This window comes from Phaenicophaeus curvirostris, chromosome 8 (assembly GCF_032191515.1).
Source record: "Phaenicophaeus curvirostris isolate KB17595 chromosome 8, BPBGC_Pcur_1.0, whole genome shotgun sequence".
In the NCBI taxonomy this organism is placed as follows: domain Eukaryota; kingdom Metazoa; phylum Chordata; class Aves; order Cuculiformes; family Cuculidae; genus Phaenicophaeus; species Phaenicophaeus curvirostris.
In genome coordinates, this window is record NC_091399.1 from 37,254,709 (window position 1) to 37,281,146 (window position 26,438).

At 42.6% G+C, this 26,438-nt stretch overlaps 1 protein-coding gene across 5 annotated transcripts in view; it reads left to right on the forward strand.

Moving 5' to 3' along the window:
- Positions 1-9,204: 9,204 nt before the first annotated feature.
- Positions 9,205-26,438, forward strand: part of RAVER2 (ribonucleoprotein, PTB binding 2) — a 35,335-nt gene continuing 18,101 nt past the window's right edge. For all 5 annotated transcript variants that reach the window (XM_069861874.1, XM_069861871.1, XM_069861875.1 and 2 more), the window contains exons 1-3: positions 9,205-9,424; positions 20,465-20,531; positions 23,251-23,720. In XM_069861874.1, coding sequence (XP_069717975.1) covers positions 9,263-9,424; positions 20,465-20,531; positions 23,251-23,720 — 699 coding nt within the window. In that variant the 5' untranslated portion in view covers positions 9,205-9,262. The remainder of the gene's footprint in view (positions 9,425-20,464; positions 20,532-23,250; positions 23,721-26,438) is intronic.

Below are 26,438 nucleotides of genomic sequence, written 5' to 3' on the forward strand. Positions count from 1 at the left end.
TGACTTGAAAAAAATGTGGTTTGGAAAGAAGAGTATGTAACAGTTTGCCCATAAGCATTTTGTAAGGCCACTTAAGCCATGAAATACTATCCTTGCCTTTGGCAATGAGTGAGAAGACAGATGAGAATTTGTGAGATGTTCACATATGCAGCGGCAGTAGTTGCAACTATAACTGGTCAAAATAAGGTCTCCAGCTTTCAAGGAGCTTATTCTGTAAAGTGACCCAGCACTGGTGATGAGGCTCAAAAGCAGATTTGTCAGAGTACAAATTAAGGTGGTAAGCTGGCAGCAAATATGGAAAAGGGGGAAGAAACAGGATGCAAAAGTCCTAGATGAAGTTAAGAGTGCAGGTAATCCAAAAGGCTGTGTGCAAGTGCAAAGATTAATTTGCAGTGTTCATAGCTCTTAGCTACCCATTTAATTTGTTTTTAAAAGAGAATCTCCGCTATGGCTGGGACTTTGAAAGGAGCCTGCGCTAGGCTTTCAGTGATGTTTGGAATGTTAATTCCTGCAGCAGTCAATTCAGAAACTGTTGGGTTGTTCTGCTGCACAATCCCCCCTTTGCCCATGGACCGTAACTAGGAAAAAGTAATCAAAGTGCCAGAGTGTGTTTCATATGACTTATTTGCAGCAGTTCTGCATGATGAGTGGTAATTATTTTCTCTGCTTGATGTGCTCTGAAGTGAGGCATGGAAGGGCCTTGGCCCTGCAGGGCTTGGATTTCTGAAGCCAAGGTGGAATTTAGACGCTCGGGTCCAAGAGTGACTCCAACCCCGGCCTCGTTAGTGAAGTGCCAGACATAACCAGCATTTGCCAGCACACATGCAAAGGGTCTGCCAGTTTTATCTCCCCAGAAGAGGCTGCTGCTCCCCTGCCTCTGCACTGTTTGTATCACCTGCTTTGGATTGTGCTTTTTGAGGTTGGCGTATGCAGGTCCTCTGCCTGGGAACCCAAAGGAGTCAGAACTGGCAGAAATTCACAGGGGTTCCTGAAGTGACTGACTGACTGCGTGGCAACCTGCACTAGAACCTGTGCTTACTGGTTGCCTACACCATTCCAGGCAAAGGCTTAATCACATCCACCTCTCTTCTGCAAACTTCCAGTGGGATTTCCAGTAAACAGTTGATCTAATGATATATTAAAGGAAAAGAAATGTCTGCGGTCCAAATGATGAAATCTCTCCTGTTTCATGGTAATGCAGCACAATTCTGTGCCTGTCGGGAAGCAGCAGTCAACACTGGTTAGCAACAGCACTGGCCCAAGCAGGAGAGAAGTAGGAATTTGGTGGCTAAAGTGGGACGTTTACTGGATCTGGAAGTTTCACCTTCAGCTCACAGATTAATCATAGTGACCTTGTCTAAATTCTGTGGAAAAAATTTACTGTTGTTTTCCCTGGGCTGGTTTCACTCATGGTAGCAACCGCTGGTTCTGCTCTCAGAAGCTGGGAGCCAGCAGTAACAGCTCTGCTTTGTTCTATGTTATTCTACATTTTTATAGCTGACACTGGCAAAACCACCAGCTCCTTGGAGCACTGCCCGAGCCAGTGCTCTCTGCTGTTACTGTCACTAATGGAGCAAAAAAAGGTGATAGCCAGGAAGGGAAACTATTGGCCAAGAAGCAGAGTCCAGGAACCTTCCTACCCCACCCTTCACCTGGCAAGGAGACATGAGGGTGTGAGTCCAACAGCTGCTCCATGGATAAAGGGATCAACCTCAGACTCTAGAGTCAGCAATTTTTACAAGCAGTCTGTCTGCATGGAAAAATGCACAGAAAGAGGTGCTGCCACGCCAAAGTTCCTATAAAGCTGGTAGCCTCTCTTCTTAGAGCCCAGGCGCTATCACGCTAGTTGAACAACGGGCCAGGCTTGGATTAGATTGCCAAATAATTCCAGTTTGGTCAACACCGATGGATTTTTCTAACTTTAGAACTTCTCCTAGAGGTAATGAAATCAGAGAGACATTCTGAGATAAGTTGGCACTTATCCCAGCTGCAGGCAGTTGGGAACATAGACAAATAGTTCTAGGATACTTATTTTCAGTTTTCCGACTTTCTGACACTTCAACAATTAGTTTGTTCCCAGTGTCAATTCTCTGGGCATAATACATGCAAATCGCATGCAATTGGGAGAGATGAAAAGCTGAGCAATTAAACTACAAGATTTAATTCCTGCAAAATAATAATAACCACCTTCAGTGTGCTTATTGCCATTGCAGCTGAACCAAGGCAATCTCTATAAACAAGGCAAAAATGTGTTCATGCTGCAACCTCAGCCAGAGAACCTGGATCACAGGAAGAGGATGGGGGTTTTTGGCTCCCCAGGAAAACCAAATGAACGTGTGGAAGTTAAGGCACTTCAGTAACTGTGTTTATAGCAAAAGTCAGGTTGCACGACAGTTGCTATGGAAACCTTTTAATAACTGAACAGCAGAATGTTTTAAAGTCTCATAAATTTCTTAAGAACGCATTGGAGGAGTTTAGTTTATGTTACATCCTTGGTGCCAGTTTTCCATGCTTAACAAGTTATAGCATTTTTTGAGGACAAAAATCTTGTGGGGTTGTTTCAAATCCCAGCTTCTACTGGCAGGGATAAATCACTGACTGGTTTTATGACACCAAGCCCCATTGCTGGTAAGATGCCCGCTCACTCCCAGGACGCACTAGCTATTCAGTTAATCACATCAGAGATTTCCTTCAAGTTTAGAACTAGCCAGATCCGTAGGGGCTGAAAATGAGATAGCAATGAAGTTGTAGCAATTTACCCAAGTGAATGCTATAATTCAGTATTATGATTTCACTGCTGGTTTTTTTTGATGTGAAATTATTTTACAGTTTCCTGTGAACTGTCAATATCAGCTTCCAGGTCCTGGAAAACAGGCCCTTATGAGGAATCTGAGATAGAATGATTTGAAACTACAATTTGTGGCACCTGAACAGGTTAGCCAATAAAAGTCTTCTGCGTAGGAATATGGGGTCATGCCTGCTTTTGCTAGAAACCCAGGTAACGGTTTAACTTTTTTTTATACTAAAACTGCCAGAATTTACTTTCTGCCAATAAGTTATTATTAAATTTTATGTTGACACTGGACGAGAAAAAAAATAAAGTTATGGAGGGAAGAACATTGGTTTAAAGTGGAGAAGGCATTGTTTTAGGATGAAGTATTGCTGCGGTTCCTTCATGAATACAATGGCCCCTAGGGCCATTTATTGAAGAGCACTATATTTACTTTATTTGTTTGATCATATTTTCTTTCATTCTCAATTATTAGTGAAGAAGCTGGATTTGTTTTGTGGTTTGGTTTGAGATTTATTCTTTTTTTTCTATTTTTAAATATAACCTTCACAAGGATTTGCTAATGATATGCATTAAGGTTATGAATCCTACTGCAAAAACCACAATGCCCAAAATAGACCATTACATTACTTTTCAGTGTAATGATTTCCTCAGAATAGTTACTCACGTTTAAGTTATAGCACTTACCTCTTCTATCCTTTTACTGTTTATTTGCAGAGCACTGTGTTACAGAAGGGAAACTGAGGAGAAGTTGCTAACCAGTCTGTTTCTGAGATAATCCATCATTCCTAACACACTTAGGAGCAGTGTTGCACCAAGTTTAATGGCTATCAGGTTCCACTTCAAAAGAAAATGTCCAGCTGTGGCTAAAGCCACTTGAAGTGGTTGTGTGTTTGTATGGAAGAACACTCAGGAGTGAAGACGTCCCACTGTGGGTCGTACACAGCTGTACCTGAAATATTCCAGTGAATGTGAACTATGTACAAGACACATAAGGCTCTTGCAAAGGAGTGCGTGCAAAGCTACAATAACTGTTTATTGGCAACACAACTCTGAGCAGAGCGTGTGGCTGCTTCAGTCTCTGAAGCAATCTGTTGCCCATCTGGCATTTCTTTGACAAGAGAGGCACTGCTGGGATGTGATTTGATGGACCTGAAGTCTGATCCTATAACACTGCAATTCCTAAGTGCTTGGAGAATGAAACATTAATCAAAATATCTATGGTATTAGAACAAGCTTAGCAGTGAGGTGGGAGGAACTTACCCTGTCACAATACTTGGCTCAACAAAACTGCAGTCTAGACGTGCTGCATTATTCTAATGGTTAATTACTGAGTTGTAACCCTGCAGAGCAAACAAAGCCTGAGACTACATTGTAGCTGCAGAGAAGGGTTAGGGAGTTTTTGCTTCATCAGAATACTGAAGATGTCAGTGGCTCACTGTGCTGTCCTAGGTTGGTAATTTGATATGAAATTCCATTTGTTTCTTAATGATTTCCACTCCTACTGCACTACAGAATGTTACACTGAGAATGCCAAATGTATCTAAATGTGTTAGAAAAATGGTGAAAGGAACTTCTTTTGGCACCTCTGGTATATTTTGGAGGCAATTTGCATTTCTCAGATAAATGATTGAGCATCTAGATGATCAACACTGAACTCATTACTGGTGTTGACAACTGAATTACATCATTTGGTTTCAAAATGTCAGTTTCCTAATGAAACAAAAGGAGCAGCTACAGCATGAAACAGTGGGCATAATGCAGACTAAAGGAAGTGATACTCTCAAGGTAGCAATCAGGGATTTTTGGGGGAAGATTTGAATTTGCAGCAACTGATGGATTCCACACTCTCATCACAGGAAACACCAATCACATGGTTTCAGCTTTTAGAAAACTGTTTAGAATTCTCTTTCATGTGAGAAATCACTTATGTGAAGATCTCACAGATACATTTGTATTAGCTCCTATACCTGGGAACATCAGGTGGGTCTTTGAGATCCAGCAGATGTTCTACATCTTGGCTTTTATTTTATCTGCAGAGATTTGAACTTGTTTGTGCTTTTAAACATGGACAATTATGCCTGAGTGCATCTTTAATTAGGAAAGAATGTTTGTGACACAATTATCTTTTAACATTCTCATCCCACAAAAATGAAAAATTAGATATGGCTTGTGTTACTTCAAAGCTGCAGAAGCATGGGTAAACTAATCTTCAGCTTAGAAGAGCTACAAAAGCAACTGCTGTGGATGGGTGTATTACTCTTAATTAACAAGGAATTTAGTGAACTAAATTAAATTACCACAAAGTGGCTTATCTGTTTAATAGCATCCAGTCAGCAGTACAACCAAAGCTACACTTACAGACCACTACACCGTTCTGCTATATTTTAAACAGTGCGTTTTGCTTTTGCGGCAATTCTGAAACCTAAAGAAAGCGCATTAGAAAACTGAAGATCGTTCAGAGTGCGAAGCATGAACTTGCAGGGTTTTGTTTTGAAAGCAACAAAAGGAGTAACAACATATGTGTGCAAATGGATGCAAACAGTGCCTGCATCTAGAGTGACGCTCTGCAATCAGCGAGATGAAATCCTGTAAGGAAAATACAGACATGCACTAGATCGCTGTCCTCCTCCTCTCCTCGGTGCAGCTGGGGGGAGACTGTTACCACTTGCCTTTCATTCTGAGATGCACCATCTCAGCATCTTCCCGGAGGCACTTCCTACTCCTGCAGCTGCATGGAGGTTTGGGAGAGGGTTCCCTAACCTGTGCCAGTTGTCACATCACGGGCTTAGCAGGGACTCTTCAAGCTTACACCCTTTGTTTTTCACTGTGATCGTACATAGTTGGCAGTTACAAAGACAGCTGACAGCAGTAGTGGCTGACCTGAAGGAGGGTTTGCCAAAACCAGCAAGGAACACAGGAACCTGTGCCGCCAGCCCAATGTTTCCATACTTCTGGCAGAAACTGTATGGTAAAATGGGAGAATTATAGATGGCAGAAGATTAACTCATCACAGGAGAGCACTCCATCTGCAATGCATTGACATATTTGTGGAGGCTCAAGAGGCTGGATCGCTGGCTTGCACAACCTCCATATTGTATTAATGCACACTGCACACACACTGATGCTCTGTGCGGGCTCTACAGGACTTGTGTGCTTTACGTTATTGGTACCTAATCTTGATGGCTTGCTTATTTAAAACTGTATTTGAATTCTCCTGTTACCTGCTTGAGGGTGTACTGTACTTCAAACAAGGATGACATTTGGGTTTGAGAGGGAACATTCCCTCAGGCCAGACTGGTTATTGGTGCTGATGCCTGTTCTGCTGCTTTTGAGGTGATACATGGCCTACCTCCTCCTTCATTTTCATAGACCACCTCCATGGGCAGTGGCAATAGCTTTGATCTGCCCTGCTTTCTTCCCACAGCGCTTTGTACGCACCTTTTAGAGCAGAGAATTCCTTAGTCTACTTGTGCAATGTCAGCTACCTGGATACAGAACAAAATGTGAACACTGGGGGGGGGGAGGGAAGATGAATACTTTAACGTATAAAATACAGTCTTTTCTATATCAATCTCTAAGCAAGAAAAGTGCTTATATGTCTCAGGAACTATTCACAACCGGTACTGCAGTAGTTTTCTTTTTTTCCCCATTATTATCACACTATTAATTTCTGAACTATTTCTTTTAGCAACGCACTTTAACTTGCAATGACTTTCATTCAGATACACCTGCATCCTATCAAAACCAAAACACAGGCGGCTTTTGAGAAGGTAATTGCTGCAGGCAGGATTAATTATCAGCTGCATACAGGTGAACCAGTGTCCACCTTCAAACTGGAAAAATTAATAGTATAATTAATAACTCTCCTGTCACTACTTCATTAGCTTCACTGAACTGTATGATTTTTGAGCAGATCTGTAATTTCTACTGTAACATCTTAATCTGGCAGTGATTTCTGAGGAGAGTTGTGTGTTTTAGTATCGTAGCAGAGCAATGTTTTTCAGTCCTAGAATAATTCACATCACATAATCCACCATGTGGAAATGGTATTTAGTAACACTACATCAATTTCATCACTTGACCTGAAAATCAGTTTGTAAATAGTTACTGGTAGACCCTTCATTTAAAATGCTTTTGTCTTTTCCAAGGATAATTTTATGGGTAGCATGATTAAAACTTTGTAAATTCTTAGGACTCAAGAAGCCTATACCTCACAGCCTGTGCTGGAAAAGGTATTCCATAGTCATAAAACACAAATCTTCATCTGAAATTTGAAAAAGAGGCAGGTATATGGTTATTTTTCAGTTAAATTTCTCAAAGAACAGTGACCTGTGAAATCTTGTTTTTCTAAGAACATGAAATTTTCTTTAGACCAGATCTCACACTAAGTTGTAATAATAGTTTTTTCTGTTTCTTGGTTTAAGTATGGAGGGTAAGCTAATATTGTACAGGACAGGCTGAAACTGGCAGTTCTCAAATTCTCCTGTGACAAATATATTAACTGTTTACTGATCTCCTTCACACCTCCATTTTAAAAAACAAGTCATCAAATGTAATGCAAAATGGAAGGGGGGGGGACATTACCTGATTAAAAAAAATATAAGGAAAAAGAAGCCCTTGAACAGAAGCTTGTCAGCCCTGACAATTCTTCTAACACTACACCAGAAATAGCAAAAAGTACTTTGATTAGTGTTTGCTCAGTAGTTTTTAAATTAATTTTAGAAGTAACAAAAATCCAAGCTTCATTGTGGTTGTAAGTTGCTGGCTTTGGTTTGGACCAAAGCAATTTGTTATTTGGTGGGGGTTTGGTCTGTAACCGGTAATCCTGTCTCTAAAATGGCACTTCAAGCCTAGCTGAAAATTATCATGCAGAATTAGATTTTCTTGATAAGAATTTATTCACTTATACCAAATTTGACACAAAGTCTGTTTCCAGTTTCGTTTCCAGGCTACTGTTTCTCTGGTTTGGATTCCTTGCTTGATCTCTGTGGTTGGCCTGGTATCTAACAACGAATACAAAATATTTAAGCGATTGGAAGTGCTGACTAAGGGAGTGAAACATTTCTGCAGAAGGAGGCTTCATTGAAGGGAAAATCTCTATTATAGTGACTCCCAGAAATATTTACCTGCTACTGGGGCGTTGTGCTCCTTTTCTTTGCATGACAGTCACACACCCTGTGCCTGACATCCACCGTTACAAGGTGCTCATCCCCAAGAGGGGGACTTCTGCACCCAGCATCCAGGTGCCAGTTTACCCCTTTGGATGCTTTGGAATTTCTTTTGTACATTTCTGATGAAGAATATAATTAGAATACAAGCCCCTTGGGCTATGGTGACAGCAAATTGTGATGGAGCATTTGTTTTCTCCCAAGACCTGCTTTGTTTTTTTGTTATCCTGCATTGCTGTCTCTCTGGGTAGACTTGGATCTAGGGAAGGCACCGATGGTGGGGCTGTGGGAGAACAACGCGGGGTGTGATGAGCCACATCGCACCTTGGGGAGGGCCTCAGCCTCCTCGAGGGGCCTCTTTCATACAGAATCCTAGTCATTTGGTTGGAAAAGACCTTTGAGATTATACCTGTCCACTAATAAACCGTATCCTTGAGCACTTCATCTACCCATCTCTTAAATGCCTCCTGGGACGGTGACTCAACCACCTCCCTGGGCAGTGCTTGATAAGCCTTGCGATTAATAAGTTTTTCGTGATATCTAATCTGATCCCTCTCAGGTGCAGCTTGAGGCCATTCCCTCTTGTCCTGACACCTGCTACTTGGGAGATGAGACCAACCCCCCCTGGCTACACCCTCCTTTCAGGCAGTTGTAGAGAGCAATGAGGTCTCCCCTCAGCCTCCTCTTCTCCAGGCTAAACAACCCCAGCTCCCTCAGCCGCTCCTCGTTTCTCCAGCCCCTTCACCAGCTTCGTTGCCTCTGTCCGGACCCGCTCCAGAGCCTCTCAGCGTCCTCGCACCGAGGGCCCCGAGCTGAGCACAGGACCCACGCTGTTCCTGACCCGGGCCGGGGAGGCTCGTGCTCAGAGTCCTTTGCTCTTGGGGCGATTTCCTTCGTAGCGGGGATCCAAACTCAACCCGGCTGCAGGCGCGTTACCGCGGGGACGAAACTCGCCCTCGTATCCCCGTGTCTCCCCACGCCCCGCGGGGAGGCGGCGGCTTTGCTCGTCGTTCCTTTCACCCCCGGCGGAGCTTGTGGGGGGCGGGGGGGCAGCGCTGCCCCTCGCGGAGCTGGAAGGGGCGGTGGGGGGGAAGAGGCGAGCGCTGCCGCTCGCGGAGCTGCAGGGGGCGGGGGTGAGGGGTGTGTGTCGGCGCTGCCGCCGCGGAGCTCCGGGGGCTGCAGCTCCCGCGGCGGGGCCGGAGCCGGGGGCGGGCCGGGGGCGGGGGCTGCGCGGCGGGGGCTGTGGCGGCTCCGCGTGCCGGGCCGTGCCGAGCCCGAGCTCCGCGGCTCCCCCTGCAAGATGGCGGCCGCAGCCGGGGCGCTGCCCGCGGAGCCGCCGCGGGGGGCTCGGCGCCCGCTGGGCCCCGAGGAGCTGGCGAGGCGCCTGGCCAGCACCCGCCGCCAGCTCAGCAACAGGCGCAAGATCCTGCTGCGGAATCTGCCGGCCGAGAGCAGCAGCCAGGTACGGCGGGGGCTTCGCTGGGGCGGCGGGCGGGGTCCCCCGGCTGCGTTCGTTAGCGCCCATCGCGCCCCCGGGGCTGCCGCTCCGCGCTCCTGCGGCGCCGCCTCCGGGCAGGTGGGGCGGGAAAGCGAAGCCAAAACCCTTCACCCCGGGGTTCTTTTCACCCCCTGGGGCGAGCGGTTCGCGGGCAGTGTAAGTGGTTTTTTTCCCGCGATCTTTTGGGGGTTCGGGAGGGTCCGGGGGGTCGGGAACGCAGGGGCCGCTTTGGCTCGGGACCTCGTGCCTTTCCCCCTGGCGCCAGCGCTCGGGCCGGTTCGCGGCCGCCCGCGATTTTCTGCACAACTCCGGGAGAAAGGGTCTATTCTCTTTGGAGAGAACCTCTCAGCGCTCCGTGTAACTTGATCCAGAGCTGAGCTCGCCTTGCTCTGTGTTTTGCTTTCACGCACACGGTGCCTTTCGGGCTGTCGGGCTGCGCTCTCCTGCCATCATAAGTAGTTAAACTTCTAGAAATGACAGTTTTTCTATGATCCCACGCGATGCTTTCCACACCGAGCGTCGCCTCTATAACAGCCGAAAGAAAGCGCGTTAGAAAAGTGAAGGTTGTTCAGAGCGTGAAGCGTAAAGGTGCGGGGTTTTGCTTTGAAAGCAGCACAGGGAGTAACATCATCCGTGTGTGAATGGATGCAAACAGTGCCTGCATCTAGAGTGACGCTCTGCAATCAGCGAGATGAAATCCTGTAAGGAAAATACAGACATGCACTGGATCGCTGTCCTCCTCCTCTCCTCGGTGCAGCTGGGGGGAGACTGTTACCACTTGCTTTTCATCCTGAGATGCACCATCTCAGCATCTTCCTGGAGGCATTTCCCGCTCCTGCAGCTGCGTGGAGGTTTGGGAGAAGGTTCACTGACTTGTGCCAGTTGTCACATCGCGGGCTTAGCAGGGACTCTTCAAGCTTACACCCTTTGTTTTTCACTGTGATTGTATGAAAATCATTTCATGGATCATTTGCCCTAACTTTCTAAACTTGTTTTCTATTTATTTATGAAAACAAGTGCAAAACAATATCTGAATTCAAATTACTGACATAAAAACCTCATAGAATCACAGAATCACTAGGTTGGAAAGGACCCACTGGATCGAGTCCAACCATTCCCATGAATCACTAAACCCTGCCCCTCAGCACCTCATCCACCCGTCTTTTAAACACCTCCAGGGAAGGTGACTCCACCACCTTCCCGGGCAGCCTGTTCCAGTGCCCAATGACACTTTCCATGAAATATTTTTTCCTGATGTCGAGCCTGAAACTCCCCTGGCGGAGCTTGAGGTAATTCCCTCTTGTCCTGTCCCCCGTCACTTGGGAGAAGAGCCCGGCTCTCTCCTCTCCACAACCTCCATTCAGGTAGTTGTAGAGAGCAATAAGGTCTCCTCTCAGCCTCCTCCAGGCTAAACAACTCCAGTTCTCTCAGCTGCTCCTCATAAGACTTGTACTCCAGGCCCCTCACCAGCTTCGTTGCTCTTCTCTGGACACACTCCAGAGCCTCAACATCCTTCTTGTGGTGAGGGGCCCAGAACTGAACACAGGATTCGAGGAGCGGTCTCACCAGTGCCAAGTACAGAGGGAGAAAAACCTCCCTGGACCTGCTTATGCTTCTAGAAATGACAGGTTTTCTGTGATCCGTCACAATGCTTTACACACCAAGCCGAGCCTCTATTTATAGCATCCTAATGACCTAATCAATAGCAAACTCAGAGCTTCAAAAATGCTGTTAATCTTCATCGTCTCTTCAAGAAGCCATCGTGTGAGACTGTTGACAGAGAGGGCTTACTGGTTTATCACAAGCGCTTGGCTGCGGACAGCTAGAACAGGATCACTTTGTCTGACACTTGAATGGTTGTCGCTGGCTGCTCTGGCACATTGCAGGTACTTCAGGGATTCACACGTGGGCTGGTTAAAAGCACATCTTGCCTATATGAAAGCCATCGCGCTTGGCTTTGCTTGGTCAGACAAAGAATGCTACAGGGAGATACTAGTGTGAAGGTTCAGTTTGGCAGCCACACAGTATTTTGGAAGTTTGCAATTTTGTTTTGATGGCTTAAAAGTAGCACGTCGATGTCTTTTTCTCAATGTATGAGGTTATGATGTTCACCTGTTACTAGGCTAGAACAGTACCACAATGTGCAGATCCTGAAATACAGTTTCAAAAGATGTCATTTTAATTTTTAACATCATTGAGGTAGTGCTGTTGGCATGTAGGGGCAGAATAGTTGTACTATGGAGAGGAAGCTTCTGTCCCGGAGCAGTTTTGGAAAGAGGAAGTATGTTTGTGGTTAGGCACGTTAAGTATACCTGTGTATTTGGCTGTCATTTCCAGAATTGGCCACAAAACTTAACGTTCGTGGTTTCAAGTTAACACCCTTGGTAAACACGGTGCAGAGATGTTTTGTCTGCTGTTTTCTTCTTGAAATGATTGGTTAGCCAAGTAAAATCGGATAAACTATTGCTAACCTGGCTAGTTTATTTGCCGTCAAGAAAGAGATGAATGTCATTAGAATGCAGCAGTCTTCCAGAATAGGTTTTAACAAATGTAGTTACTTGTCTCTAGTCACTGGGATGTTGAGTTTCTGTCATTTGTTATTACTGTGTGAAGAGTGAGGCCAAGATTTACTGAAATAGTTTTCAACTGAGAAACGGCCCTTCTGCAGATCTAGATTGGTGAAGGTGTTCAGTTTTGTCAGAAGGTTCATAATTTTCAAAGTGAGAGCAAAACTGCAGATTTTTACAGGTGAAATTAGGTAATGAACGTTTTCCTCTGCCAGTTGTAGCTACATATTAACTTTTTTATTTATTATTGTACTTGCAATCTTCTGTTACCTTTGGAGTTCCACCTGTGTTAAACTGACTATAAAAAATAATCCTGTTAACGCCACGGAGGCCGTGTACCTTAGCCATGAAGTTTCTGAACTAGAAACAGAGTACCACAGGTTGGTAGTCTTAGAAACCTAACAAACAGAGATCTTCAAGTGTCAGAAGCATTTTGCACTTTAGGTGCTGGGTGATTATTGTTAAGGGGCAAAAGTTGCTCACGTTTGAATCCTGGCAAGTGGGATTTATCTCTAAATGCATTCGGCAGCGTCTGTATTCCTAAGGAAATCCAGAACATGTTCTCAGGAGGAAGGACAGCCTGAAGAAAGCATTTTGCAGTCGGTCACACCAAGTAAGTCAGCATTCCCATATGAGCCTTTTTTCATTGAGTGTCAGTATGGAGCAAATCCAAAAGGGGAACAAATTAGGTCAAAATTATGTCAAGAAGATTCTTTCTGCATTGGGCTTTATAGCTCAGCCTGCAAATTTGTACTTGCAGGGTTACTATTTTGTCAAGCAGTTATCTCACTACAGCCACGGAGAAAAGCAGATTTCTGACAGATCGTGGTAAACATTTTTATTAGCACCTTCTGTTCTTGAAGGGAGAGTCTCCATTTACTGTTTAGTTGACAAGTCAATCGATTTTATACTGACCTGTCATGGTGTTTTCTTCCAGAGTTGCCAGTTAGTCCCCCGTATTCATCCTTGTCCGATTCCTCCAGCACAGTACCTGAACTGTGCACGTTATCAAACATGTGGTGTCATAATGACCTAAAAATGGACATGTACTGTCACTGTAACTTCTCTAACTCTTGAGGTGAAGCACCATTGATATCTGTACAGCTATATTTTTGTTACTTTTTAGATTGCTGAACCTATAAAACTTGATAAAAATGCACTTATTACTGCTCTGACTGATTCCTGTTATTTGGGTTAGTGTTCTTAGTAAAGCAGCTTACCAGGTCAACTCGTGTCTTGACTGATGTTGTGTTGTTCGTCCCTCCATCAATCCAGTGTTTTTCTATCCTTGTAGCTGAAGGTGAGTTGTATTAAAAATGTGATCAATATTTTGTTTTGCTTAGGCGAGGTGCTCCTTCTCTTGGTCTGATTTCTCACTCTGAAGCTCTGGGAGTTCTTGGTTTTAGTTGTTCATTTTATTCTGGTCAGTGCTTGGTGAGGAATTAGCAATCTCTTGGTTGGGCGTCTCTTGCGATAGACTTGTTGTGCTTGCATCTCCCTGAGCTGTCATCTCTGATGAATCAAGTAATCCATTCCAATAGCAAGGAACACAACTGCATACCATGTTGAAAGTGTGGTGTTTAAAGGCATGCGTCACAAATTGAAGGTCCCTAGAACTATCATAAAACTGCTCTGAGTGGTGTGGGAGGCTGGAGCACTGCTCTGGGCTGAGGGAGGGAAGGAAACAGTAACTTCTTCTCTCCATGACTGATAAAGAGATGCCAAGAACTTCAAGATAACCAGAGTGTTAGTGAGGTTGCACCTTACTAAACGGGAAGTTTTATTTTGCTGGAGTATTGTGTGGCAAGTCAGCTTCTGTTTGTTTTGGTTTTTGTAATTACCCCAATGGATTAGAAGAATTGTTTTTTATTTCCCCTAAGTCATTGTTTTTCACTGTTAGTGGTTCCTTATTTATGTCTGATTAACTTCCACGGGAGCAGTAGCTCATAACTGTGACCCAGTCAGCAGTCTAGTACCCTGGCATACCAGTTTGGACCCCATGGAGTTGCTGTTAGGAAGAACAGACCTCAAGTTATCTTTCTTGCTAATCATTACTGAGATAGTAGCAAAATCTCCAGACTTCACTGGTAATATTAGCTGGCCAAGGAGGGCTGTCTCCTTTTTGATTCTCCTCTTTGCAGCTGAGGAGCTGATGTTGTAGAAGATCCTCTTGCTTTCAGCCACTTTTTTTCTGTGCTTGATTATCTTTAAATGCCACCATATTACATTCACATTTCTGCTTTTCTGCTTTAACATCTGGGGCTAGAAAGTAAATCTTACAGAGGGAATGTTCTACTTTAATGTAGGACGTAAAGCAAAGTAGGGCTGATTAATTGTTTTAATACCCTGTAGTTCATCTTTGGTATGACAGAATCTAAAGAAAGATGGGACATTTAGGTGTTGATAAGAAACTGGTGCAGTCCACCTGGGACAGGAATTTATTTTGTGTTTTGGGACCTGATGTACCCATCCAGTTTTTTTTTCACTGGTGTCTGTTCCTGATCAAAAGACAAATCACCACTTAATGTGATGCTATTTCTGGTGCGGTTGGTTTTCTTTTTCTTCTTTCTCCCTGGATTAACCACAATTTTTCCTTGTTCCTTTTTGATCGAAAGCCTTTAATGAACTGTGATGATTTGAGGAAGTACTCTGTCCCAATCTGTTGTATGCTAGACGTTTAAGTAGCAGGGGTCTTTGTGTTTTAGTTAGTCCTCTGTCACACTCACTGAACATGAAAGGCATGCTTGCTGGATAGTGAGTAGCTCTCATGCCTTAGGATGTATGTGCTTTTTGATTGTCTTCGCTTTTCTTTGTCTTTGTGATGGTCTCTCATGTTACCTCTCCTATGTTTTTTTGTCTTTCATTCAGCTTGCATAGCACCCGGTATGCCCAGAGTGATTAAATTAATTTCCAGTCCCATAGTGTTCCTCTTATCAAGATGCTAATGTGTCTCTGGGAGATGAGAGAAATACATATTTAGTTCCATGTCCCTCATAAGCTTATTGAGAAACTGCCGTTCTGTCTTAATGCTTTCTTATATTACTTTAATAGAGATCTTTGGAGAGTATGATCCTACAAAAGTGGGAGTCAATTCTCGAACAAAAAGATTTGCCCTGAAGGCAGTTTATGGCCTGGAAATACAGGCTTGGTTTTATTTCAGGTTTCGTAATTTGTGGCTGTTTCTGGTAGTGAAAAGGGAATGTGCTGAGTAAAACCTTTAGGGCCCATAGTCCTCACTGTTCCTGGATGCCTGGGCAGGTAGACATCTGCTGCACGTCTTAGGCTTGATCCCACAGCCAGTGCTTGCCTAAGAACAATCTCTAATGCAACATTGAAAAAACACATGTAATTTTTCAGAGAAGAGAACATACTGTACCATACGGCAAGCCCAGTCTTTGAAATGTTGCTTGTTGGGAGCAGGGGAGGATTTTTCTGGTGATCAAGTGTCCAGTTGGTGAAAATTTGAGGACCTTCTGCCTCTGTGGTCATTAGTAGACAGATCTTTAATACTGGACTTTACATCTGTCCTTGTGCTTCCTTATCTAATCTCTTGGTGCTCTGGAACTCACTTCTTAACTCTCCAGCAGAGTCTTCTGACATTTGCCCTCAGGAAGAGAGTATTATTTTAAACCGTGTTGATATTCTCCTGCTTACTACCTTTTTTGAGATATATCTATATATGTCTCTCTATATCGGTATATAGAATCATAGAATAACCAGGTTGGAAGAGACCCTATGGTCTAAAATTTGAATTAAATGAACACAGTATTATGCTATTTACAAATGTAGAGCTTTTTCCCAAGAAGTCCTCTTCTTTCTTGCTCTGCCTGCACAAATGGAAACAAAGTGTTTTTTATATTATGAGGTGATTTGAAACTTCCTGGTTAGCCAGACATGTTATTTAGTTCAGCTACTCAAAAGAGAATTTATTCCCATCTCAAGAATATGCGTGTGAAGTTTAGGCCTTCAGCTACTGGCTGAGAACCAAGTTATAGACCAGGCTTGTATCGTGTTTATATTGGAAATGCCTCTAAAGCTTACTGTAGGAATCTGGCCAGGCACCATTAGAATTGTTAAATATTTTTGTTGCCAGAATAACATAATTCAGTATTGTATCTAGAAAGAGAAAAATACTTGGATTTAGGGTGATGAAGTCTTTATATACCTGGGATATTGTTCCAGGTGATGACTTAGTGTTTCTTCTGTATTTCTCCTCTTGCACTATGAGATCCTGGATTTGAAAAGCTGATTTTATTAGAAATAATACATTGAGCTTTACTAAATTGATTAATAGGGCAAATGTGCTTGTAATGACTCCCTTTCTTGTTTAACAAATGCAGGCAATAAAGCATAAAGACAGATCCTCTCTATGGCAGGCATTCTTTCCCTTTGAGAGATGCAAATTTCAGATTGATAGTGTGTGGTGAAAACTCATGTTGACTGTTTTTCTAGTCAAGAGGAGACAGGCCAGGCCAATAATTTAAGTATGTCAAGACCATGTTTCCCATACTAGTAAATAATATTTCAGAATAAATTCAGCCTGCGTTTACTAGCAGTTTCTCTTAAATTCCCTTTAATATATTTGGGTTTGCTTTTTCTGCTAATTTTAACGTATGAACTCATTATTTTCTAGTTAGGATTTTAATTTTTACTGATGAGAAGATGAACTAGCTTTCGAAGTCTGTTTTTTAAAACTTCAAAGATTTAAAGATCTGTGTAGTAGCTAAGTGTTATTGGTTACATTTCTGTTCCAGGATGTTTTATTAGAGCCGCTGCCATGGCCCATGTGTTTATGCAATTGCTGTTACTCCTAGCAAGCTCTCTCCACTGCTTTTTCTCCTCTTCTCTGTTCTCCTCTCCGTTCTGCAGTTCTTATCACTCCTGCTTTGACCTGCTTTGACACATCCCCCAGAGCTGCCTGTCGGGAACTCTGCTCATGTACACACACACCTCAGTGCCCAGGAGTTTTACATCTGGTTTAGAAAACAACTCCAAGTCCATCCTAAGGAATGCAGTAATTAAGGGCCAAGATACACACTGCTATAAACAGTGTTTGACTTGAAAGCTTCTTGGGATCAGTGACTGCTGTATGTCTGCCAGATAGCTTTATAACTACTTACCATTTTTGTTATCAAAATGTTATAATCTAGCCTGGTTCAGTGCGTGACACAGCAACTAGAACTTGTGCATATTGGTAGATGTTGCTGTTTTGTTTAGACTTAATACCTTGCAGTTAAACCATGATTATTGTGATAATTGTGAGTCACGTTTTTGTACAAGAGTAGATTCATTCATTTATCAAAGAGGAAAAAAATCCTTTAGGAGAAGCTGTTTTGTCAATGTTATGTGGAACAAATACTAATAGTGACCAGGTTTGGTCCACAGACAGTTTGGATGTGAACTTGTGTGGGCAAAGTAGTAGCAGCTGGGGGTGAAGTTGCTCAGGTGTGATATTACCACTGGGTTCGTTACTGCTGCTTTGCTAAACCTCCTCTGGTATGAAGTGGTGAGTGCCTGCGTTGCCTATCACATAATGGTTTTGGTTGGAAAAGACTTTTAAGATCATCAAGTCCAACCCTCCATCCAGCCCTGTTAACTCTGCCACTAGACCATGTGCCCAAGTACAACATCTACTCAAACGCCTCCAGGGATGGTCACTCAACCACGCCCCTGGGCAGCCTATTCCAGTGCTTGATGATCCTTTCAGTAAAGAAATTCCTCATAATACCCAACCTAAATCTCTTGTGGCACATCTTGTGGCCATTTCCCTTGTCCTGTCACTAGCTACTAGGGAAAAGAGACCAACCTCCACCTTGCTACAGCCTCCTTTTAGGTAGTTTTAGAGAGCATAAAGTCTCTCCTCAGTCTCCTTTTCTCCAGACTAAACAACCCCAGGTCCCTCAGCCACTCCCAGCAGAAGGCAATGCCATTGCAAGTCTGACCCAAGGAGGGCAAAAGGCCATGGAGTCTGGGTAGGGGCTGGTGGCTTCTCCGTGGGGCTGGAGGTCCTGCTGTGGGAGGAGGCTGGCGTGGTGGGGCTGGGGCCTGTGGCGGCTCGGCTCCCTGGGAGCGTGAGCCAGCAGGCTGGGAACAGGGAACAGACTGTGGCTGTTTGTTTCTGCTGTGCTCAGGGAAACAGCCCTCTGCTTACATTCCTTGCAAGTTAATAGAGTTGCACCAGAGAATATACCTGACTTGGATGACCTGTTTCTCCTCCCGGAGTAAACACTCCATCCTGGCCCCAATTACTGGGTAACTGCTTACACCAAAGGGACCAGCTACATTCCGTGCTGTTGGTGCACGGTGTTTGGTGGTGCACAGCCGAACCTGGTTGGGAACAGTGGGTAAAGTGTTCTTGCTTTCCCTGACAGTTCTTCTTGGGCTGTTTGGAATAGAAACTGTTAGCCGCATTGAAATGGTAGTAGTGTTCGTTCTTTTCTAACAGCCCCAGCTGTTAGATGTGGAAGGTAAAGTTGGAGATGTGCCTGAGCTCAAAATCTGGCATAGTAATTCGGAAAATATCATGAAGACTCTTCTCTGATGCACACAGGTATTTACGGATCTGTTTAAATCAAAGGGTTGCATGTTTGCTTAAGAGTCAGCATGATGTGTTTTATTTTTGTAAATCGTTGCGAACGGTCTTTATGTGAAGAATGCTTTCACTGCGATGCTACGCAAATCCAGTCCCATGGGTAAAGGTCTCAGCCCTGCCAGTGGGGCCATGAGAGCACAAGAACAACCTCCTTCCTGTTGCACAAACCTGGCGCTGGAAACTAGTGTTAAAATCTTTCAAAAATTACTTGGTTTAAATTAGGTTTTCTTTTTAAATCTTCCTTATGCTCTCATAATTTTTTATGTGAGACCTCATGATTATCCCATGAAGATAGGTTCACTACAGGCTTTTTCCTTCTCAGTTAAAGTTTGAAACTGTTACTAGGAAATCACGTAGGATCATCTGATTCACAGATGACTTTCAAAAGAGTGTTCAGAGCTGTTTGAAATAATATTTCCTGCTACTTAATCATTGTACAAAACTTTCGGTGTTACTTTTGTATAACCATCTATGAAATAAAAAGGGTAATATGTCCCCTTTTTTTAAGTGGGGCAGAAATAAAGTCTTTAGATCTAGTCTTCACTGCCACGGTACAGCTGAACCGTACAAAACTGTGCAGAAAGTCTCTTCTCAGTCTCTCATTACTGATAATGAACTGCTGTCTAATTCTTGTTGGAGACATGTCCACAGTCAAATCGCCTGACTTGAATCTTTGAATTGTGCCTGGTGTATTTGGCTTTTCAGAAACCACATCCTTATCACATCTGATTAGGTGATGGCTGGCAGCTCAAGAAACACTGCCATATTTTATTAATGTAGTGTTTGACATCTGTTAACTAATGAAACTAGAGATGGGTGTTCGCTTGACTAAAAGGTGTTCACCTGATACCGGTCACAGAGAACCCAATTAACCTCTAGCCTATATATATTGAATTAGCAAACTGGTGAGTAGACTGGGCCGCTGGAAATTATCTGCAATTAAACTTTCAGACAAAGTTGGTTGATTATTTTGTTTGCTCAGATGGTCTTTTGCTATCATATATGGGACTTACCCAAGTAAATGAATACATATATCCATGTTACTACTCAGTTTCTCCTTGGGGATGATTAATGTTCCTCTCTGCGTTCTTGCCAGTGAACTGATAATAGTTTGTGGGGTTTGTGGAGCACGTGCATTTGCTGTTGTTGGGGAATAGCTATAGCAAATGGGTTCACACCTCTGCTTGCTCCTACCCCACCCCTGTTCTTTCCCTGTTAATTAGTGGGAGCAAATAATACTCTTGGGATTGATTCTTCGTTGAGCATCTGTACAGTAATTGATAGAGGATACTTTCCAGGAGGTTATTGCTGGCACAGTTATCTGCAGGTTGAAAGAATATTCATTATTAAAAGAGTGAAAATCTGTTAAAGTCAACTTGAGCAGTTGAAACTAAAGCAGCTGTTGCGTTTTTTGTTAGCATCGCCTGCTCTCAGTAAACTGCATGATGTGGTGTTGCCAGTTATTTCTTGTCTGTGTGGTATTCTAACTATGCTAGCTGTACTTCAGAGAAATGGGGGGGGGGTGTGTGCCATTTATTTAATGAACTGTAATGTTATCTGCCTTTTATCAAAAGACAGTCAACAGGACACCCTGTTGTGCTTATGTGACTTTATATAGTGAGAAGTAAATAAATCAAATTCAGTAAGCTGATTTTTTATATGCGACAAAAACTTTGCTGCAGTAGTATATCCAGCTCTTTTAAAAAGAAATATTTGATAGTGTTTCTATGGTGAGATTTTCTGTTTGTTGAGAAAGTTGGTTTTTTTTTTAACGAAGATGAATTTTTGCACTTATTTGGTCTGGCAAATTATTTATCTGATGTTACTTGTACTTTTCTCTTTCAGGAAATCCATGACTTATTTAAAGATTATGAAATCAAGTATTGTTATGTTGACAGAAATAAAAGAACAGGTAAGAACTTAAAATCTCCATACATTTCAGTTCTGTGATGAAACGGGTGAGGAACATCATCTGTCATGTATGAAATCATCAGCTTCTCTACCATCATGTAGCTCAATTGTCCCTCGGTGCCTTTTTTTGGCTGCATAGTTTGTCACCTTCCTCTGAAGTCAGTAGAGAGTTGGAAACTTTACTGATGTCTGCCAGAAGGAGACTGTTCCATTATGGTGTCTCTGAGGCATATTCCCTCAGTGAGTGTTTCTATGGGACAAACCTAACCTCAACCATCTGATCTCCTTTGGCAAACTAGTCCTGAGGCCTCTCCTGGCACAAACCACATGTGCCTGTGACATGGTCAGAGGAGAACACACTCCTGGTTCTTTTCTGTCAAGTTATGTAAGCTAGAAGCAATTTATTAAAGGAATACTTAAGTCTCTGGAGGAAATGTTGTCTTGAATTAAATCCTGAATTATTTAAGCCTGATCCTCCATTTGCAAATTAATTCTCTAAATAGGGGATTCGTGGATTTTTGACACTTGGGAGGTACAGAAATGGACAAGTACTTCTCTACGCTTTCCTGTCCTTAAAAATTGCCATAGGTTCTGCAGCCTGTGCTATCTTCTGAGGCAGCCTTGGTTTCCAGGGAAAAATCTTAATGCCGTGATAGATTCCTGTTAGGATTTCATGAAGGTAATGGTGGCTTTTGACACCTGTCTCTAAGGAGCAAAAATTTGTGCTTTAATGTCCCATTGTCTTGCAAATTTGATTTTGGATATGTAATTAGGCCAGTTTGTGTGTGAAGAACTGTAGTCCACTCTCTAATGACAGGCTGAACTTCTCTGTTCAGTGTGAAGGGCAATATTTGGAAGTGCTTGAGAAGAGCAAGAGAAGGATGGTTTTTTTCATTAAATGTAGATGCTCTCATATATAACCACTTTTTCACTGTGTATGTATTTGTGTGCATGCATGTGTATGTGTAGATATAAAGAGAGTACTTTGCTTATTCATATGAAATTCTGTATGTTTTAGTGCATGCCTCTGCTTATTTTTGTGACTGGAATAACTGTAGGTAGTTTATTTTTTCTTGACTTCTCAAGTAGGTAGATTAAATTACTTTATCACTCTGTTCATGAAGGCTTTAAAGCTGTGTTTGGAGGCCCTAATATCACAGTATTTAACGTGTTACTTTACAATCACATATTTCTTGAGCCTCTCAGCTCTTCCTACTCATGTTCTTTATATTGCAGGTTATTTGGTGTCGGTAGTTTTGCTGTGTAAAAAGCAAAAGTTCTGCTGGTGTTTTTGACCGTCTGTGGTACTTATGTGTGTTTATGTGTGTTTATGTACTGATACAGGAGAACAAACGTCCACCTAAAAGATGGACATAGATATTGTAGTGTATTTGTGTAAGGAACTCCAATCATATTGAGGTGGTTTTTGTGGGTTTTTTGTTTGATTGTTTGTTTTTGTTTTTATTAGATAAATTTAATCACTTTATAGTTTAATGGACATAATCAGAAGTTTGTGGAGCTCTGTGGATGTTTAAAATTAAATCCCCTAAAATTCTTTTGAGTAGAAGCAATGTTTTCATTTGATTATACAAACGAATTTAAGATTAATGATAAACTTGGGGAAGTAGCCCTAAATGACCTTAAGACATTGGGTCATGTTTTTTTCACATTTTTATCTTGGAAAAAGTTAACAGTATTGTTAAACTTCATTGTCTTCTACCCATGTCTTCTATGTAAATATTCTTAGAATGCTGAACAGTGTCCTATTAGAAATAACTGATGCTGTGTCAGAATACTGAAGAGCAAAATAATGTAGATTACCCAGGCACGTTTTAATCTATTTGAGAACCTGTTCACTGATTTCCATGCTATCTAATCTTTATCTGATCCCTGATACATTTAGTTATGACAGATTGTAAAACCCACAGCCAAGGCATTGTTTGTATGTCAGTACAGGATGAGTAATGAGAGTTTTTTGCCTGGGTCCCTGTGCTGGGCTTTTCAGTTTGTTAGTGGAAGAAAACACATGAATTACCTTCCCTCTGCTTGGTTCACTGCAGGCTATTGTGTCCTCTTTAATTCACAGGGTACGAGGCAACAGGTGCCAGCTGAACCACAGGAGGTTCCCTCTGGGCATCAGGAAACACTTTTTCACTGAGAGGGTCACCAGCCACTATTAGATATTGCCCAGAGAGGCTGTGGAATCTCCATTCTTGGAGATGACTAAGAACTGATCAGGACATGGTCCTGCTTGAGCCGAGAGTTGGACAGGCTGACCTCCAGAGGTCCCTGCCACCCTCATCCAGACTGTGATTCCGTGAAACGCTTTACAGACAAAAAACCCCAAAAAGATCCAGTTACCCCAAAGTGGGAATTTAAAAGAAATTCAGTAGAATCAGTAATGTATTGACTTCAGTGAAAACTTAACTGCTTTTTGTTTCCCAGGAGTAAAATTTTGTTGTGTTACGAGTGGTATGTATCTGTGTTTCTGTAGTTACTCTTTGACGTAATTACTCGTGATGTCTAGCTGATGATGTCAGTTTTTAAAACATATATTACAGCCTTCCTCTCAGTCTTTTGCGTCTTCAGGGCAAATCCCAAAGTCTTTTTCCTGTGATTTATCCTGGTGGGTTTTGGAGGGGAGGGAGAGGTATAGTAATTACCTCTGTAGCTAGAGGGAAGCTGTGGTGGGTTATGTAACTTGTTCTGGTCTCTTGCAGCGTTTGTTACTCTGTTAAATGGAGAGCAGGCTCAAAACGCGATTCGAAAGTTTCACCAGTATTCTCTTCGGGGAAAAGAAATATCTGTGCAACTCCAACCAACAGATGCTTTATTATGCATTACTAATTTACCCATTTCATTTACGTTAGAAGAGTTTGAGGAACTTGTTCGTGCCTATGGCAATGTTGAGAGGTGTTTTTTGGTCTATAATGAGGTTACTGGCCATTCAAAGGGCTATGGCTTCGTGGAATATATGAAAAAAGACTCTGCTGCAAAGGCAAGATTGGAACTTCTGGGGAAACAGTTAGACGAGAGCACTCTCTTTGCACAGTGGATGGACGTGAACCAGCTGACGACAAATCTTATCCACTCCAAGTGCCTTTGTGTAGATAAATTGCAAAAAGACTGCACTGATTCAAAAGAACTGATCCAAGCTTTCTCACAGATGTATAAACCTGTTTTCTGCCAGGTATGTTGAATTTGTGTCGTTTGGAAGATCATGGTCATAGTTTAAGTAGCTCTATGTTTGAATCTTCACTGCTTGCTGTCTTATCCTTTTATTTTTCATTTAACTAGTGTGTAGTTATGCATCTGCATTGTGATACAGGATGTGGTAGAGATGCTTTATTAGTATAGGTTTGCAGTTGTTGGCCGATATCATCTGGGAATTCCTCAGGAGACCACTCCCATAAGGTGCCAATAAAATGTTTAAGATATTCCTTCTTCATCTATTTCATTGAAAATAATTTTAGAAATATTTTAGAGGGCTTTCAAAGTAAATGTTGATGATGATGGGTCATAATGGCTCAGTAAAGACAGCCGGAGTGTATGAGTACCTGGAGAACATATATGTATGTATGTAACGAATATATTTAAGAAACCTTTTAAATACCTAATATGTGTTTTCCCTAACTTAAGATGTAGGCTTGCAATCTTGTAGTCGCTTGGCTTGCCAGTGACAGAAGTGGTACATCTTTTGAAAGGTTGCAGGTACAAGAGGTAGCTCCTTACTGGTCTTTGCAAGTGTAAAGTTTTCCTTCTCATCTTTGTGGCTTGTCAGATATCAGGCCACCAATAAAATGTTGCTCATGGAAGTGTTGCAGACTAGTGTATGATAAACAAGCAGTCAACAGAAAGCTTTGTCTACAGTCATGCAGTTGGGTATGATTTCAGCTGTTTGGTTTTTTCCTTAAATATCTCTGAAGGCTGCCCAGGGATTAGCTTCAGGGATAAATAACCCGAGATTTTCAGCATCTGAGACCAGAAGGTCCATCAGGCTGTCTGGTCTGACCACCTGCAGGCCGCCACATTCTCCTTAATGCTCTTTCCGAGTGCCAGTAATTTGTGGCTGGCTAAAGCACATTCTTTTACCTGCTTGATCCAGATAACACTGGGAAATGTGTAAATTGGACGTAACTCTTCCTAGAAACTGCTCGTCCCTTGTCATTTTGCACTTGTGTTTTCTCAGTCAAATATATCTGGCTTCAGCTTCACCTCACTGCTGACTTGATTGCGGAGCCTTTGCTCCCCACTATTTGCTTCCTCTAAGAAAGGATTAAATGCTGTAATCAAGTCACTTGCTCAGTCTTTGTTTAATTAGCTAAACAGATTGATCTGTTAAAGTCTTTTACTTCAGGACTTCTTTCCAGCTGTCAGAAAATCTGGAGGCTGCCAGCAGCTCCCCCAACAATTTTCCAATGTTCTTTTAAAATTCTGATGTTCAAAGAATAACAGGCTTCTTGGATAAAGATGGTTGTCGCTAACGGTATTCTCCTGTGCAGTTAGAGGCACTTAAAAATTGACTTTTATCTTCATTTTTAAATCATGATACATCGGTCACACCTGGTGGGGGTGAGGAAGCTTTGTTTGTGTGTGTATTACATGAGTAAATGGCACTAAAAACACATTTCTGTAAAATACATTAATTAAACAGTATGCATTTGAATTAGGAAACAGGCACCAGTCAAAAATATATCCAAGAAAACATTCTTGGCATGTTCTTATATTACCTGTCACTTGTACAAACACACCATATAAATTGTAGAAGTATGAAAATAGAAGAAAAACAGATTTACTATGATAACTTATGATTTATTCTCAGTGATTCCCAGAGACTAAGCATGTGATCTATTCTCAGTCCTGCTTCACAGTTCCACCGGGCATCCAACAGGCACTGACTGGGAAGGGAGACTCTGCCTCGAGGTCTGGCAGGAGGGGCAGCAGGGCTGCTTGCTTGGTTTGCAGATGTGATGGGGGAGTGATAGAGATGAACCTCGTGGGCCAAAGGGGGAAGGCTTGATAGATGAAAAAGGGAAATCAGTGAGTGAATTCTCATCACAATAGTGCTACTAAATATGGTTTTATGAGTGAGATGACCAAAAAATTGAGTACTAAGAAAGGAGGAGGAGGAACACCCAAGAAAGTGTGGAAGAAGCAAGGAGGGGGCATGACATGATGAGTAGAAGCATAAGAGGAAAACTAGGAGAGGACAGGGTAGCAGAAACCTAGATGTGGAGGGAATTTCAATAAAGAACGACTAGGAGAAGTGTCTTTGTCTGGAAAACTTCTGGAAGAATGAATGTGTTTTAGAAAAACAATCAAAATGTTTGTTCACAGTCTTGTTATTTTATGAAAGAGACTAGAGTCTCTTTCTTCCTCCATTTCCTAGTCTTGGCCAGTCCGGCCTTCCCACCACTCCTGCACCCACATTGTCCCTGCAGTAGGGTCCCTTTGACCACTTATGCCCATCTCATAGGATCGTGGAACCATTAGGCTGGAAAAGACCTTAATGATCATCAACTCCAACTGTACCTGTCTACTACCACATCATGTCCCCAGGCACCTTATCTACACGCCTTTTAAACACCTTCAGGGATGGTGACTCAACCATCTCCCTGGGCAGCCTGTTCCAGTACCTGATGACCCTTTCTGTGGAGAAATTTTTCTTCACGTCTTGTGCCACTTTCACAGCTTGGTTCTACTGGTAGCTCTGGTGCCGTAATTCATCACTTAAATATCATCTTTCACCTAAAATTCCTAGCTGGACTAATGAAATAAATTATGAAATAAACCCTGCTTTATTTCATTCTATTCCAAAGTTCCCATTTTTTGAAGTCAATTTGATTTCTCCTCTGTTGACTATAGATATGTTCTGTCAGGAAGAGCTGAAGCCAGATATTTCTACATG